This window comes from Muscardinus avellanarius, assembly GCF_963383645.1.
Source record: "Muscardinus avellanarius genome assembly, chromosome: 1".
In the NCBI taxonomy this organism is placed as follows: Eukaryota; Metazoa; Chordata; class Mammalia; order Rodentia; family Gliridae; genus Muscardinus; species Muscardinus avellanarius.
In genome coordinates, this window is record NC_137786.1 from 231,800,562 (window position 1) to 231,818,555 (window position 17,994).

The 17,994-nt window shown below is 52.4% G+C and overlaps 1 protein-coding gene across 2 annotated transcripts; it reads left to right on the forward strand.

Annotated features, from left to right (window-relative positions):
- Nucleotides 1-7,039: 7,039 nt before the first annotated feature.
- ARL2 (ARF like GTPase 2) lies at nt 7,040-12,726 on the forward strand (the record flags this gene model as incomplete). Of its 2 annotated transcripts, XM_080710659.1 has the most annotated exons (5): nt 7,040-7,104; nt 9,087-9,197; nt 9,302-9,464; nt 11,099-11,179; nt 12,592-12,726. In XM_080710659.1, 5 exons carry the CDS (start codon nt 7,040-7,042, stop codon nt 12,724-12,726), a joined length of 555 nt encoding a protein of 184 aa, XP_080566785.1. The 2 variants fall into 2 exon arrangements, with proteins under 2 accessions (XP_080566785.1, XP_080566786.1); XM_080710660.1 differs by lacking the exon at nt 11,099-11,179.
- Between the last annotated feature and the right edge of the window lie 5,268 nt (nt 12,727-17,994).

Below are 17,994 nucleotides of genomic sequence, written 5' to 3' on the forward strand. Positions count from 1 at the left end.
AAAAAAAAAAAAAAAGTCCACTTCCTTCCTTTGGGGATAGAAAGGGAAACTCTTGAAACCCTTCGGGAGACACTGAAGGGTGGGCGGCCGCCCTAGGGCTGGGGCTTGTTCTTGAACAAGTTACCTAACTAACCTCGTTATGCTCCCTTTGTAGAATGGGAATAACATAGGACAAGACAAAGTAACAATAGTCAAAGGCTTAGAACAGGGCCCAGCACACGGCAAGTCACAGAAACGCCGACTGGACTTCTAACAAAGGCACTCAAAAGCTAGCCAATCACTGTTTTATTCACATAACAACAGGCTTAGATTGTACTTCATTATTAAGTATGGGATACAAGAACAGAGATGAGATTATTTTTCCTAGTGAAATACCACTTCAATGAAAGAAAACTTAAAGGCTTCTGGAGGAGCCCAGAGAATTGGCACACACCTGAAACCCCAGTACTTGGGAGGCCGAGACAGGAGGATGGCAGGTTTATGGCCCATCTTAGCAATCTGGTGAGGCCCTTAGCAACTTAGACTGTTTCAAAAAAAAAAAAAAAAAAAAAAAGAAAGAAAGAAAGAAGCTGGGTGGGGCGTGATGGCACATGCTTGTAATCCCAGTACTTGAGAGGCTGAGACAGGAGGATAGTGCAGCTACTTAGTGAGACCCTGTTTCCAAATTAAATATATTAAAAAAAATATGTCTGAGAGTATAGCCTGGAGGTAGAAGGGCCCTGGGTTCCATCCCCAGTACACCTCTCTCTCTCTCTCTCTTCTCTCTCTCTCTCTCTCTCTCGCTCTCTCTCACACACACACACTCTCTCTCTCACACACACAAATAATAATAAAAATAATAAAAAATAAGCCGGTTGTGGTGGCACACGCTTGTAATTCCAGCACTCAGGAGGCTGAGACCAAAGGATTGCAGTTCCCAGACAGCCTCAGCTACTAAGTTGCAGAGGCTCAACTTAGTGAGACCCTGTTTCAAAATAAAGAATAAAAAACAGGGCAGGGGGTGTAGCTCAGAAGTCAAGTGCCCCTGGGTTCTATCCCCAGACCCGCAACAAAACAAAACAAACAAAAAAACCCAACTAACTAACTAAATAAAAATTAAAAAAAAGAAAAGAAACAGGGCTGGGGGTGTAGTTCAGAGGTAGAATGCTCCTGAACTCAATCCCCAGTACCTACACACACACACACACACACACACACACACACACACACGCGCGCGCGCGCGCTTTAATTAACAGGCAGAGGGTATCCCCCAGACCCCCCACTTGCCCAATTGTACCAGTAGAGGTCCCAGGCCTGGCTCTCCTTGGTCAGCTTGGGTCTTGTACCTATTTCCTTTTTATTTCTTTTTTTGCAAAACTGGAGATGGAACCCAAGGGCATTCTACCTCTGAGCTACACCCCCAGACCTATTTTTTATTCTTTATTTTGAAACAGGATCTCACTGAGTTGCAAAGGGCCTAAATAGTAGCTGAGGCTGTCCGTGAACCGCAATCCTCCTGTCTCAGCCTCCCAAATGCTGGGATTATAAGCGTGCATCACCACACCCGGCTCTTTTTTTCTTCTTTATTTTGAAACAGGGTCTCACTGAATTGCAGAGGGCCTCACTAAGTAGCTCAGGCTGCCTGCAAACCGCGATCCTCTCAGCCTCCTAAGTACTGGGATGACGAGCATGCGCCACCACGCCCGGCTGTGCCTATTTCTGATGTCAAGCCTCGTGGCCAGGCGAAGAGGTGAGATTCATCCTGGAGCTGGCATGGGGTCAGCCCCATTGACACCACAGGCACTAGGGGCCAGTAAGGGGCAACTCCAAAGGGCATCAGGGAGGCCAGGCTGATGCCCCAGCTGGACTAGGGTTCAGACAAGAGACTGCGCCTCCGCAGGCCTTCCCTTGCCCTCAGGCACCTCCCCAGCTGAGCCGGCCCAGCAGCCCCAAGCCTGGCGTCTTCTTCCACTACGTTGCTGTTGCTGCTGCCTGGATCAGGGATTGCGGTCCCAGGGGTCAGGGATGGTGGTCCCGGGGGTCAGGGATGGAATGCAAAAGCCTGCTGAGGGGATGACTCAGACCAACTGAATGCTGGGCTGGGGTGGGGGTGGCGACGCTGTGGCGAAGGGCCTGCTTTCACTTTTAGCAGAGCACACAGCAAGGCCAGAGTCATGAAAAGCTGGGCCTCCCAGGAACTGGGTGACTTCACCTGGGGTCATCCGTGGGGATGGGTGGTGGCTGCCGAGAGGAAGTGGGAGCTGGCACACAGCCCACCACACCCATCCTGCCTCCCAAGCTCTGGGCTTCTGGATATCAGCTATTCCTTTAACACGTATGTCTTTCTGGAAACTGACTGAGCTTCTGGAAAGGGCAGAGTATAAATAATAAACAGCTGTGCTTGCTTTGAAGAGTTCAAGTGAGCAGCCCAGGCAGGCTCTGTGGGATGTGGCAGCCGCCAGCATCTTCCAGGGAGTTCAGACCCAGAGAGAATTGGGGCACAGGCCTGTAATCCCAGTACTTGGGAGGCTGAGAAAGGAGGACCACAAGTTCAAAGACAGCATCAGAAATTTAATGATAGCCTGTTTCAAAAAAAAAAAAATACATAAATAGAAAATAAGGCGGCGTGGTGGTGCTCTCCTGTGATCCCAGAACTTAGGAGGCTGAGACAGGAAGATCGCAGGTTCGCAGCCAGTGTCAGCTATTTAGTGACACCCTTGCAAACTTGGTGAGATCCTGTTTCAAAAATAAAGAATAAACAACCAGGCTGGGGGTGTAGCTCAGAGGTAGAATGCCTCCAGAGTTCAATCCCCAGTACTACAAGTAAATAAGTAAATAAATAAAATAGGGCTGGGGGAGTACCTTGGAGGTAGAATACCCCTGCGTTCAATCCCCAGCACCTCCCTTCTTAAAAAAAAAAAAACCCGTAATACCTTTATTTTGCCAGGGCTGAAGCCACACATGCATGGTGACCCCAGCGAGTTCAGAAAGGCTGAGTCCCCACCCTCTCCCATTCAGCTGACACTTAGACAGGCGGCCTCCAGGAGAGGCTGGGGAGCAAGGGCCTCACTAAGTAGCCGAAGCTGGCTGTGAACCTGCGATCCTCCTGTCTCTGCCTCCCAAGTACTGGGATTACAAGTGTGCACCACTGCACTCAGCTCCCAGCCCTATATTTTATTCTTTATTTTGAAACAAGGTCTAAGTTGTGGAGAGTCTCACTAAGTAGCTGAGGCTGGCCACGAATCTGTGATCCTACTGTCTTAGCCTCTCAGTTACTGGGATGACAAGTATGCGCCACCACACCTGGATCACATTTAAATATTGAGATCAAGCCGGACGTGGTGGCGCACGCTTGTAATCCCCGCGCTTGGGAGGCAGAGACAGGAGGATCGCGCTGGCTTAGGAGACCCTGTTTCCAAATAAAAATGTAAAAATAGGTCTGGGAGTGTAGCCCGGAGATAGAAGGGCTTCCAGGAACCCCAGCACCACCAATAAATAAATAAATAAATAAATAAAAATAATAATAAATTAAAAAAAAATAAATATTGAGATCAAGCTGGGCGTGGTGGCGCATGCTTGTAATCCCAGAGTTTGGGAGGCTGAGACAGCAGGATCACAGGTTTGTGGTCAGCCTCAGCTACTTAGTGAGGGTCTCAGCAACTTAGTGAGACCTTGTTTCCAAATAAAGTATAAACTAGGTCTGGGAGTATAGCCCGGAGGTAGAAAAGCCCCTGGGTTCCACCCCTGAAACCATAAAAATAAATAAATAAATAAAATATGGAGCTCAAAGCTGGGCATGATGATGTGGGCCTGAAATCCCAGCTTCTCAGGAGGCAGAGGCAGGAGGATGGCAAGTTCAAAGCCAGACTGGAGCACTTAGCAAGCCCCTGTCTGAAAAAAAAAAGAAAAGAAAAAAACATGGAAAGGAGGTTGGGGACATAGCTCAGTGTGCAAGGCCCTGGGTTCAATCCTCAGTACGGGCTGGGGAAAAGGAGGAACCCTGTGCCTTGGAAGGGAGCACAGGGAAAGTCGGCTGCTGCAGCCGCGCAGTGAGTGGGGCTGTCCGCGGAGCTGGGAGGGCTGCCTCCCTCCGGCTGCTGCGTCAGCTTCTGTTCTTGCCCGCCAGCCCGGCCCCGTGGGACCACAGCACCCACAGCCCTGCTCTCCAGGGTGCCACAGGTGAAAGAAAGGTGAGGGGGCACAGTGGGACCGGCGGCTGTGGCAGGGCTCAGGGCAAGTCCTCCCGGGGCCTCAGGCTCCAGCAAAGTCCGAGCATGTCAGGAGCCCTTGGCTGAGTGACAGCAGAGAGGTGCTGTCACCCCTTTGTCCTCTTGTCATCCTGTCATCAGGATGCCTCTCTATCTCCCGCAGGAGGCGGCTGGCCCAGGTGTCCAGCGGAGGAGCTCAGGAGATGGGCTGCCCTGGGATCCTGAGGACCTCAAGGGACGGGCATGGGAGTGCTGGAACAGGCCAGGGCAGGACTGTGCTTGCCAGCGAAGGCCACTTCAGCATGTAGGGCGCATGCTCAGCCTCCCAGGCCTTTGTTTACTAATAGGACAAAACCTACACTTGGGGATGCTGCCACCAAGTGCTGGCTGGTGACTGTCACGGGCATGTAGTCCAAAAATAGCATCTGCATCATAGCTGTGTCTCACCACAGAGGAAAACAAGTTTCTCTTCTCATTATATCATTTGGTTTATTATTATTATTATTATTATTATTATTATTATTATTATTTGCAGTACCAGGGATTTAACTCAGGGGCATTCTACCTCTGAGCTACACCCCCAGCTTTTTTTTTTTTTTTTTTTTGGTAGTACTGGGGACTGAATCCAGGGCCTTTCTACTTCTGAGCTATGCCCCCAGCCTTATTTTATTTTTATTTTGAAACAAGGTCTCACTAAATTGCAGAGGGCCTCCCTTAAATTGTTGAGGCTGGCCTTGAACCTGTGATAGGGATTGAGCCTGTATTGATTGTTAATAAGAGCTGCATTAATGGCTAATAAGCGTTCATACTTAGGCAAAATAATAAAATCCTTTTCTCTGCCTTTAAGCTGTCAGCCGATCTTGGCCTTGGTCAGCTAAAAGTTAGCTGTTAGCCCAGCAAAACATGTTAAGAGAATCCTATATTGATTACCAAGTACACAAAAGAGTTGTAGTCCAAGGCCTCCATACTCTAAAGATGAGTTTACATAATAAATAACTTCTAGCAGATAGAGATTTTAAAAAGGCCCAAACTCCCAAGGACCCAGGAGGATGGTACAGGCCTTCTGCAAAGAAGACATATATCATGTGACACTGACTTTGTTAACCAAGTAACACATTTTGTTTGTTTGTTTGGGGATGGAACCCAGGGACATTTTAGGACTATACCAGCTCCATTTTTTATTCTTTATTTTGAAACAGGGTCTCACTAAGTTGTGGAGGGCCTCACTAAGTAGCTGAGGCTGTCCACGGACCACGATCCTCCAGTCTTAGCCTACCGAATGCTGGGATTACATCTTACTTATAACAAAGGCTTGCACCCGGAGATAATGGGTGGGCCTGCACCTGCATCAGGTCAGGGGGAGATAGAAACACTATTGGTTAAGCAAAATAGGAGATAATGAATCCTTATAAAAAAGCTGTCCTATGTCCAAAACCCCAGTGTCTTATTTTCAAGGCACTCCACTGCGTCCCTCCGATGCAGTGCTCTGATTGACCTGTTCAAACTAGCTAAGAACAAGAACCCATGTTGACATCTCAAACCGTTACACCTAAGATCCCTCCAGAATTTAGTGAGACCTGTTTCTTTTTTTTTTTTTTTTTTTTTTTGTGGTAATGGGGCTGGAACCCAGAGGCTTTCTACCTCCGGGCTATACTCCCAGACCTATTTTTATATTTTATTTGGAAACAGGGTCTCACTAAGTTGCTGAGAGCCTCACTAAGTAGCTGAGGCTGGCTTTGAACCTGTGTGATCCTCCTGTCTCAGCCTCCCAAGTGTGGGGATTACAAGTGTGCGCCACCACGCCCGGCAGACCTGTTTCAAAATAAAGAATAAAAAAATAAGGCTAGGGATGTAGTTCCGGGTAGGATGCCTCTGGGTTCCATCCCCAGTTCCACAATAAATAAATAAATAAATAAATAAATACAAAAATACATAGGATTAGGGGTGTAGCTTGGAGGTAGAATGTCTTGGGGTTTAATCCCCCAGTTCCATGTGGAGGGGTGGCAGGGAGATGAAATCCTTGGGTAAAGTCATAGTTTCATGCCTGCCACTATGCGGGCCTCAATTTTGTTATTTGAAAGAGTTGGAACGGTGCGTCTCAACATGAAGCGATGACGTCTTAAGCCGGCAATTCTTTGTGTTGTCTGTTCTCCATACTGTGAAAATCTTACTCCTCTAAGCCCCTGGGATTCGATTTTGTCATTGGGAGAGCCCAAAGCCACCCCACCCCACCCCCGCACACTTTGAAACGGCCCCTAGGGGGCATTATCGTCCTTGGTCTAGAACACCCTGCTCAGTTACCACAGGGGTCTGGGAAAGGGAGAGGCCCATTATCTGCTCTGTCACTGGCTGAGGCCGAGGTCCTCAGGAGCAGGAAGTGGCCGCGGTGTTCAGGGAACAGCGCCATCCACGAGCCTCGGAGGAGCTCTTCAACACCCTTGGGGGATGAGCTCTTCGACACCCTTAGGGGCCTGGCTCTGGCTCCTGGGTCAGGACACTTTCGCAGGTACTCCCAACTGGCCGAGCGCAACTCGGGCATTTCCGGTTCCCATTGCCGGCCAAGTTCTTGGCTCCTGGGGAGGATGAAGGGCTGGGGATTTTGCTCGCGTTCCCCCCAAAGCTCAGCCCTGGGGAGCGAAGGGTTAAGGCAGGAGGCCGCACAGACGCCCCGGCACCACTAGAGGGACCACCGACGCGGCTCCGCCGGACTGCTTCCCGGTCACGTGACGGCGAGGGCGGGACCAAGAGACCGACCGACCAGTAGGCTGCGCTGCCTGTGGGCGCGATAGCCAATAGGAGCAGGGAGCGGGGTCCCGGGACTAGAAACAGCGAGCGGGAGGGGGCTTGGGACCATGGGGCTTCTAACCATTCTGAAGAAGATGAAGCAGAAAGAGCGGGAGCTGCGGCTGCTCATGCTGTATCCTTCTGGGCGCCGAGCCGCGAGGGTAGCGGGCCCCGCGGGTGGACGGAGCCAGGCGCCCCCTACCGGGGCGGGCGCGGACGCCGGCCGGTACCAACTGCCCATTGTGCGTCACGCAGTGGCCCCTACCATCACTCGGGGGGTGGATCGGGCCGTACCACCGGCGGCGGCCTAAAGGCAAAGGTGCGGGCCCCAGGGCGGCGCGGCACCAGGTGCCCTTAGTGAGGACGAAGGGTCACCAAGCGTCGGTCCTGCCCGGCTCTGGCCTCCGACCCCCGGCCCGAGAGTGCAGGGCCCGGCCCGGCCTGGAGGCTGGGCCCTCTGGGGCTTGCAGCCCGTGGGTGTGGACTCCATCCCGGGCGGCTGCTACTGTCATCTCTACTTGGGGGCGGCCGGTCAGTGTCCCTGGCTGGGGACGTGGAGGCCTGCAGCCCGCCGGCCTACCCTCTGTGCCCCGTGCTGGCCCGGTCGGGAATTCTGCGATCCGAGAGCTGGGCCGGCCTCACCTGAGACAGGAGCCTTGTAGGTTTGGAGCTATCCTCAGCAGCTTAGTGAAACTCTAAGCGACTTAATGAGACCTGTTTTTAAAAAGGGCTGGGAGCTGGGTGTGGAGGTCAGTGCTGGTAATCCTAGTTCTTCAAAGGCTGAGACAGGAGGATCGCGGTTGGGTGACAGCCTCAGCTACTCAGGCCCTTTGCAACTCAATGAGACCCTGTTTCAAAATAAAGAATAAAAAATAGGGCTGGGGGTGTAGCTCAGAGGTAGAATGTCCCTGGGTTCCACCCCCAGTGCCACAAAACAAAACAAAAAACGGGGGACTGGGGTGTAGCTTGTGTTTCCAGTGGAAGCACGCACCCACACACAGTAGATAGTAATGAATCCTAGATGAGGGAGGGTTTGCTTGCTGCACCTGAGGCGGGAGCACGGCGAGTTTGCCAGCAGATGGGGATGACCAGGAGAGAGGGGAGCACAGGGCGCCTTAAGGGAGGGGATGACCTGCACCCGTTTTTCAGGGCTAAGGCTCGGCCTCAGGCGGGGACCTTCCCTCTGTCCTCACCCCATTTCACAGGGTGGAGTCACTGGTCCTGGGTCCAGTGAGCAGGAGGCCCAGGGCCCCAGGGCCCCGCCAAGCTAAGTGTTGGGGAGGAAGGAGGGTGGTTCTCTCCCACTGGTGAGCGCGCCTATTTATCTGCTTTCTGCAGCAGAGGGTGTGGAATGTTCCAGAAATGGAGCTGAAGGGGGTTGCCTTCAAATACTTGTTCTTCCCTCAGCCCGTCGGGAGGCCGGTTGTGTGTATTTTAGGCCTCAGCTCCTGAGCCTTCTCTGGCATCTGAGCCAGAAGCCCCTGACAGGTGCCCCCTAGTCCCCCTCCCTCGCCCCCAGGAGGCCTCCATGGGGGTTGGCCCACCGCCGGGAGCTGACTGTCTTGTTTTCACTGTGCTGCAGCCGCCCCACTAAAAATGTAAGCTTCAAGGGGCAGGGGCTTTGTCCTCCAGCACGCGCAGAGGGCCCGGCACATAGTAGGTCTTCAACCTATATTAGCTGTATGAATCAAAGAGCTTTGGGTAAAAGCTGGTGTGGTGGCGCACGCTTGTAATCCCCGCACTTGGGAGGCTGAGACAGGAGGATCCCACAGGTTGGAAGCCAGCCTCAGCTGGCTTAAGAGACCGTTTCCAAATAAAAATATAAAATAGGTCTGGGAGTGTAGCCCGTAGGTAGAAGACCCCTGGGTTCCATCCGGAGTACCACCAAAAAACAAACAAACAATAAAAAAACAACAAAGAGCTTTGGGTTGGCGAGATGATAAAAATCACATCTTGTGACTTCCACGGTAAAAATTCATCTGTGACTTTTATCACACGCCCCTTAGGGGCCAGGCCAGTGCCTGGCTCTTTCTGAGCTGTGGTGGCAAAGTACTGGACCGTGCTGAGGCCACCAGCGTCAGGGCACAGGGGCTTCTCTTTAACCCTGTGTCCCAGAGGCCTGGACAATGCAGGCAAAACGACCATCCTCAAGAAGTTCAACGGGGAGGACGTGGACACCATCTCGCCCACGCTGGGCTTCAACATCAAGACCCTGGAGCACCGGGGGTGAGTGGGCCCCGCGCCACGGGCGGGGGGCGGGCGCCAGGCGGGGCAGCCGGGCGCTGGGCAGGGCAGGCCGGGCGCTGACCCCCACACCCCTGCTCGGCCAGATTCAAGCTGAACGTCTGGGACGTGGGCGGCCAGAAGTCCCTGCGCTCCTACTGGCGCAACTACTTCGAAAGCACCGACGGCCTCATCTGGGTGGTGGACAGCGCTGACCGCCAGCGCATGCAGGACTGCCGGCGTGAGCTCCAGAACCTGCTGGTGGAGGAGGTGGGTGCTGCGGGGCCCTGGGCGGGGACACAACCCGCTCCTGGGCGGACGGCGTGGCGGGCACGGAGACCCGGGTGGAGGCCCTCAGGTTTCACCATGGCGCCACCCTGAGCCTGAGTTTCCCTGCCTTGCCGTGGGGATGGCGACACTCACAACGTTGGGCCTCAGGAGCAGAGGCGTTGCCGAGGCAAGCAGCTCCGGGAGGCAGCTGGCCCCGTAGGAGCCGACTCTGTGTGGTGCTGAGCTACACTCCAGGCCTATTTATTTTTATTTTGAAACAGGTCTTACTAGGTTGCTGACAGTCATACTACTTGCTGAGGCTGTCCTCAAGTCTGTGATCCTCCTATCTCAGCCTCCCAGGTACTGGGATTACAGGCGTGCACCACCACACCTAGCTTACTATCGTTTTTTTTTTTTTTTTGTGTGTGTGTGTGTGTGTGTGTGTGTGTGTGTGTGTGTGTGTGTGGTACAGGGCAATTCTACCTCCAAGCTTCACCCTTAGCCCTTCCCTTTTCATGGTTTGTCTTTGCAACAGGGTCTCAGTAGGTTGGTGAGGCTCACTATTCCCGAGGCTGTCCTTGAACCCGTGATCCTCCTGCCTCAGGCCCCCAAGGGCTAGGATCACATACAGGAGCGCCCCACTGCGCCCAGCCGGATGACTATGACCTTAACGGCAGGTCTTATTTGGATCCATTCATGTGTGCTGTCTGTCCCAGGATCTGAGTCAGGTCACTACACTGCATGTAGCAGAACACGAGGACACTCTTGAGAGTGACCGAGGAGCTGTGAAGGACCGGGCAGGGACCCCAGGCCTTCCGAGGACTGAGCTGGGCGTGTGGGCACGCCGGCCCGCAGGGCGACGTCACCCCTGCTGCAGCGTCTGGCAGGACTGATAGGGTCGTGACTGTCCAGGGCTGAGTCCAGTCCTGGTAGGTGAAGGCTCAGGAGGCCACAGCCACCCACCAGGATGGAGGGACCCCTGATCGTATACACGTGGAATGAGATAACTAGGATCAGAGGCAGATGGTGAGGCCTGCTGGGGGGAGCAGTTAAAGAGCTTTGTAAGCCGGCACTTGGGAGGCCAAGACAGGAGGATCCAAGTTCGCAGCCAGCCGCAGCGACTTAGTGAGGCCTCTGCAACTCAGACCCTGTTTCAAAATAAAGAAAAAAAAAATAGGGCTGGGCACAGCCTGGAGGCAGAACGCCCCTGGGCTCCATCCTCAGCACCCGGACACAAAAAGAGCTAGGTAAACTGGGAAGAGGGAAGGTGGTCACTCCCTGCGCCCTGCCCCGGGACGCCCACATTCCCTGTGTATCTCAGCTCACCTGACCGCAGCGGTCTACAACATCCAAGGGCCCGGGCTTCGTCTCGTCCCTCCCTGCTAATGGAAGGGGAGACTGAGGCATGGGGGAGGGAGGTGCCTCTTGGGGGGTGGCTGAGCCAGGCCCAGCCCAGGCTCCCTCTGCCCGTGTGGTGCTGGCCTCCGTGGTCCTGCCTGCCCGGCCTCCCCACTGGCCTCTCCCAGCACCACAGGGCATGCCTGCTCTTCCAGGTTGGTCTTGGAGCCCAGATGCCCGGCCCACTGGGGGAGCAGGCTGTCCTCTGAGCCCCCACCACCCCTTTCTCTTCCCAGCGCCTGGCAGGAGCAACCCTCCTCATCTTTGCCAACAAGCAGGACCTGCCGGGAGCACTGTCCTCCAGCGCCATTCGTGAGGTGAGTCCAGGCCCTGGGCAGGCTCCCTGAAGGAAGGGGTCGCATTCCCTTATTAATTTACTTTAAAAGCACTGTTCAAGCCGGGCGCAGTGGCGCACACTTGTAATCCCAGCATTCAGGAGGCTGAGACAGGAGGATCTGGGTTTGTGGCCAGCCTCAGCTACTTAGTGAGGCCCTTTGCAACTCAGTGAGACCCTGTTTCAAAATAAAGAACGCCGGGCGTGGTGGCACACGCTTGTAATCCCCGCGCTTGGGAGGCGGAGACAGGAGGATCGCGCAGGTTCGAAGCCAGCCGTGCTGGTGTAAGAGACCCTGTTTCAAAAATATAAAATAGGTCTGGGAGTGTAGCCTGGAGGAAGAAGGGCTTCCAGGAACCCCAGTACCACCAAAAAAAAAAAAAAAAAAATAGGGCTGGGGGGTGTAGCTTGGAAGTAAGTAGAATGCCCTTGGGTTCCATTCCCAATACTGAAAAAAAAATAAATAAATACAATTAAAATTAAAAAAAAATCAAAGCCCCATCCAGTCCTGCTGTGTGGCAGGACCTCTGCAGCACTGGAGATTGTTATTAATAGGGGTACGGTGGCCCAGAACCTGGCAAGGTGGGCCTGCAGGTAGGATGTTCTGCAGGGCACTCCAGCGGACACACAGTGAGGGCTTTTAGCCGGACCCTCGTGTGGACTGATGGATCTCACCCAGCAAAGCTCACGCCAAGGCGGACGACTGTTAGCCCCGATCGGCGAGGCCGGCTCACGCCCGGCAGTGGACAGGCGTGCCCCTTACTCTGGTGTTCAGACCAGCGTGAGAACAGCAGGTTAAGATGCTGCCTCTGTTTCACACAATCCAAATACGAGCTTAGAAGAAAAGTTTAGCATGCAGCACCTTTATTTGTGCAAATACGCTTCAGCTTTACCCTTGCCAAGAGAAGAGTGCTTGACTTACAGAAAGCATAATTAGCATGAAGAATTCAGCCTTTTTACAACTTCCAGATATCGAAACAGATTTTGATTTATAAATGAAAGAAAAAAACGTTAGTTCTGCGTCTCACCGCTGTGTGAATGCAGGCAGGTTGCTTCGTCTCTCTGAGCTTTGTTTTCCTTGGTAAAATGACCAGCGCAGCCCTGGCACGGGAGGTCTGGGAGGGGCAGAGGAGGTGAGGCATGCCGGGTCCCTGGCACCAGGCCTGGGTCCCGTGAGATGCTCAGGAGCCCTTGTTGCCTTGTCACCCAGGGGTGTCACTGCGGTGGCCATTGGGTGCCCCAGGGGGTCACAAAGCTCATGGGAGTCCGGGGTGGCTGCCCAGGTGGGTGGGCCTTGGCAAGGGCTCTGAGGGAGCACAGGCCCCCGGGCCAGGAGAGGGACAGGCGGCAGGTGGCAGGCGGTGTCGCCGGCCCCAGCAGCACCTCCCGCCCCAGGCCCTGGAGCTGGACTCCATCCGCAGCCACCACTGGACCATCCAGGGCTGCAGCGCCGTCACCGGGGAGAACCTGCTGTCCGGCATCGACTGGCTCCTGGATGACATTTCCAGCCGCATCTTTACGGCCGACTGAACCACTCCGGGGTCCCCACCTCGCAGGCCAGGCTCCCGACCTCGGGTCACCGCCCTCGGGGGCAGAGCCAGCCCGCCGGACTAACACTTCCACCCCGTCACCTGCTGCTGCTACCATGCCCAGCGCTGTCTCCCAGGGCAGGGGGCCGCACTCGCTGTCCCCTGGGGCCTGAGCGGCCTGTGGCTGCCACACCCAGGAGGGCTGGGCAGGAGGCCCCGCTGCTACCCAGGCCCTGGGGGCCCACCGCCAGCTGTACAATAAAGCGCTCCTTGCCCATGTGCTGGTGCCGTTTGTGCTCACCTGCTTCAGAAACACCTGGGGTCCCCAGTCCAGCAGGGATGGGAGGGGGCGGGGGGCCAGTCGTGTGACGCGCTGCTGGAGCTCAGGACGGGGCTGCACCTGATGCCCTGCGGAAGAGCCCACCAGAGCTGGGCACGGTGGCACATGCCTGTAACCTTAGCACTTGAACCTGAGACAGGAGGATCGCAGGTTCGAGGGCAATCTCAACAACTTAGCAAAACTCAACAACCTAGCAAAACTGATTCAAAACAAAACCCATACAATATAGGAGGCTGATCGTCCTGTATCAGCCTCCCTGGTTCTGGGATTACAGGCGTAGGCCAGGCCCAGCAATTCCGGGGCACTGTGAAGTGGGTCATATTAGGACCTCAGTCTAAGCAACAACACTGACTTAGACCTTCGTGGTCTTGCCAGGGGCCTGCCAGCTGCTTGCTCTGCAGAGCCCGGGTTCCGTTCTAAGCCCTACTCTCCACTCCCAGTGCAGTTAAGGACATGATTAGGATCTCAGTACTTGGGAGGCTGAGACAGGAGGATTGCAGGTTCAAAGCCAGCCTCAGCAACCCAGGCCACCTGCAACTTAGTGAGACCCTGTTTTTAATCAAAAGGATAATAGGTCAGAGGTAGACTATCCCAGGGTTCCATCCCCAATACCACCAAAAAAATAAGAGCTAGATGTGGTGGTGCACATTTGTAATCCCAGTGCCTGGGAGGCTGAGCAGGAGGGTCACAGGTTTGTGGCCAGCCTCAGCAATCTGTGAGGCCCTCTGAAACTTAGACCCTGTTTCAAATAAAGAATAAAAAATGGGGTGAGGTTGGAGCTCAGAGATAGAATGCTCCTGGATCCAATTTCCAGTACCACAAAAATTGATAAATAATATGGCTGGGGTTTAGTTAAAACACACACACACACACACACACACACACACACACACACACACCCACAAAAACAACCATAACCAGGCGCGGTGGTGCACATTTGTAATCCCAGTACTTGGGAGGACCGCAGGTTCGCGGCCAGCCTCAACTATTTAGTGAAGCTCTCCACAACTTAGTGAGATCTATTTTAAAATAAAGAATACGCTGGCTAGCCGGGGGTGGTGGCACATGCTTGTAATCCCCATGTTTGGGAGGCAGAGACAGGAGAATCGCGCAGGTTCGAAGCCAGCTCCATGCGCTGGCTTAGGAGACCCTGTTTCAAAATAAAAAAATGTAAAAATAGGTCTGGAAGTGTAGCCCAGAGGTAGAAGGGCTTCCAGGAACCCCAGTACCACCAAATACCACCAAACACATACACACACACACACACACCCCACACACCCTGAGCTTGCTGGGTATGGTGGCGCACGCTTGTAATCCCCTTGCTTGGGAGGTGGAGACAGGAGGATCGCACAGGTTTGAAGCCAGACGTGCTGGCTTAAGAGACCCTGTTTCCAAATAAAAATATAAAATAGGTCTGGGAGTGTAGCCTGGAGGTAGAACCCCAGGAACCCCAGGACCACCAAAAAAATAAATAAGGCCGGGTGTGGTGATGCACGCTTGTAATCCCCGCGCTTGGGAGGCTGAGACAGGAGGACTGCGTAGGTTCGAAGCCAGCCTCAGCTACTTAGTGAGGCTCTCAGCAACTCAGTGAGACTCTGTTTCCAAATAAAATATAAAAATGGGTCTGGGAGTATAGCCTGGAGATAGAAAGTCTCTGGGTTCCACCCCCAGTACTACCCCCCAAAAATAAAATAAGGAATAAAAAATAGGGCTGGGGGTATAGGTTGGATTGAAGCCGCAGTAACGTGTGCGTGCACACACATTAAACACACACATATATGAACAGTCAGCACTGCAGTGTACAAAATTATGATACCCATCTCCTCTTCCCTTTGCAGGGTCTGCGTGCTCTCAACCCACAGCAGAGCCAAGCATGGGTGTACGTGCTTGTAATCCTAGTTCTTGAGAGGCTGAGACAGGATTGCAGGTTCGAAGTCAGCCTTAACAACTTAAGTGAGACCCTGTTTCCAAAGAATAAAACAGGTCTCGGGGGTATAGCCTGGAGGTAGAGGGTCTCTGAGCTCCAGTCCCAGTACCAAAAATAAGCCCTGCAGCAGGCCCACACACTGGCCCCAGGGCCAAACCCAGTTCTGCCAGGGGCTGGTGAATGCTGAGCAATTTGCCTAATCTGTCTGTGCCTTGGTTTCCCCATCTGAGGACAGATAATGGCATCTACCTCCTAGGGTCAGATTGATAATGAAATGGGTCAGCATCTCATGTCTCAAAAACACCGTCTACAGGCCCGGCGTGGTGGCGCATGCTAGTGATCCCCACGCTTGGGAGGCTGAGACAGGAGGATCGCACAGGTTCGAAGCCAGCCTCAGCTACTTAGTGAGGCTCTCAGCAACTTAGTGAGACCCTGTTTCCAATAAAATATAAAAATAGATCTGGGAGTATAGCCCAGAGGTAGAAAGCCTCTGGGTTCCACCCCAGTACCACCAAAAAAAAGGTTAATGGACAACCTCAGCTACTTAGTGAGGCCCTTTTGCAACTTAATGAGGCTTCCTTGTTTCAAAATAATGAATAAATCTAGGGCTGGGGGTATAGCTTGGAGGTAGAATGCCCCTGGGTACCCTCCCCAGTACCACAAAAATAATAAATAAATAAATAAATAAATAAATAAAATTTTAAAATAAAAATAAACGAATACGCTTGTAACCCCAGTACTTAGGAGGCTGAGGCAAGTGGATCCAGGTTCGCAGCCAGCCTCAGCTACTTAGCCAGGCCCTCTGCATCTTAGTGAGACCCTGTTTTCAAAATAAAGAATAAAAAATTGGGGCTGGGGTGTACCTCGGAGGTAGAATGCACCTGGGTTACATCCCCAGTACCGCAAAAAAAAAAAAAAAAAAAAAAGGAAAAGAAAAGAAAAGAAAAAGAAGTACCATTTATAATGGTACTCCACCACTGAGCTACATTTTTTTTTTTTTTTTTTTTGGTGGTACTGGGGTTCCTGGAAGCCCTTCTTCCTCTGGGCTACACTCCCAGACCTATTTTTTTAATATATATTTTTGAAACAGGGTCTCTTACGCCAGCACAGCTGGCTTCGAACCTGCGCGATCCTCCTGTCTCCGCCTCCCAAGCGTGGGGATTACAAGCGTGCGCCACCACGCCTGGCACACTGAGCTACATTTTACCCAGCTATGTATTTTTAAGTTTTTATTTTATTTATTTTATTATTTTTAAATTTTTTTATTTTTATTTTTTGGTGGTACTGGGGTTCCTGGAAGCCCTTCTACCTCCGGGCTACACTCCCAGACCTATTTTTACATTTTTATTTGGAAACAGGGTCTCCCAAGCCAGCGCGCATGGCTGGCTTCGAACCTGCGCGATCCTCCTGTCTCTGCCTCCCAAGCGTGGGGATTAACAAGCCGGCTAAATTTTTATTCTGAAAGAGGGTCTCACTAAGTTGTTAAGGTTGGCCTTGAACCTGTGATCCTTCTGCCTCAGTCTCCCAAGTACTTACAGATTACAGGAATGCGTCCAGTTTCTCCTCCTCCATCATCATCATCATCATCATCATCATCATCATCATCATCATCATCATTTTGCAGCACTGAGGATGGAACCCGGGGCATTCTACCTCCGAGCTACACCCCAGCCCTAGTTTTTATTCCTTATTTTGAAACAGGGTCTCACTAAGTTGCAGAGGGCCTCACCAAAATAGCTGAAGCTGTCCTGTTCAATGTTCCTGTCTCAGCCTCCCAAATGCTGGGATTACAAGCATGTACCACCGTACCCAGCTTATTTTTTGTTTTTGAAACAGGGTCTCACTAGGTAGCCTAGAGTCTTGCTAAACTGCTGAGGCTGGTCTCAAACCTGCAGTCCTGTCTTGGCCTCCCAAGTACTGGGATTACAGGCGTGCATCACCACTCCTGGATTCTTCATTTTTTATTTTATTTACTTTTTTTGGTGGGGTGTACCAGGGATTACAGGGGTATTACATCTCCAAGCTATACCTCTAGCCTATTTGTGTGTGTGTGTGTGTGTGTGTGTGTGTGTGTGTGTGTGTGTTACTGGGGATGGAACCCAGGGGCATTCTACCCCTGAGTTACACCTCCAGGCCTATTTTTTAATCCTCTATTTTGAAGCAGGGTCTCACTAAGTCCCAGAGGGTTTCACGAAGCTGAGGCTGGCCACGAACCTGCAGTCATGCCTGTCTCAGCCTCCCAAGTACTGGGATTACAAGTGTGCGTCGCCACCACCTGCTCACATTTAGCCTTGTAATTTTTTTTTTTTTTTTTTTTTTTTTTTTTTTTTTTTTGCGGTACTAGGGATGGAACCCAGGGCCATTCTACCTCCGAGCTATACTCCCTAGCCCTATTTTTATTTATTCTTTATTTTGAAACAGGGTCTCGCTGAGTTGCAGAGGACCTCACTAAGTAGCTGAGGCTGGCTGTGAACTATGTGTGATCCTCCTGTCTCGGCCTCCCTAATGCTGCTGGAATTATAACTTTTTTTTTTTTTTCAGTACTGGAAATGGAACACAGGGGCATTCTACCTCCAAGCTATACCCCCAGCCCTATTTTTTATTCTTTTTTCGAAACAGGTTCTCACTGAGTTGCAAAGGGCCTTACTAAGTAGCAACTGAGACTGGTGGCGAATCGCTATCCTCTGGTCTCAGCCTCCAGGATGCTGGGATTACAAGCGTGCACCACCCTGTCCAGAATTATAACTTTTAAAATTTTGAAAAAGTCTTGCTAAATTGCTGAGGTTGACCTTGAAGCCCTGATCCTCCTGACTCAGCCCCCCAGGTACGAGGATTATGACTGTGCTGGGCATCTGTGCTTCTTGCTGGAGCCTGGGGTCGGCACTCACACCCTGAGTTCCGGGAGGAGCCACTGTATGACCAGCGCTTATTTTGACTTCAGTGCCAGCTGCTGGAGCCATGTGACCACCTTGTCAGGTCTGACACCAGTTTGTCTCTGATGA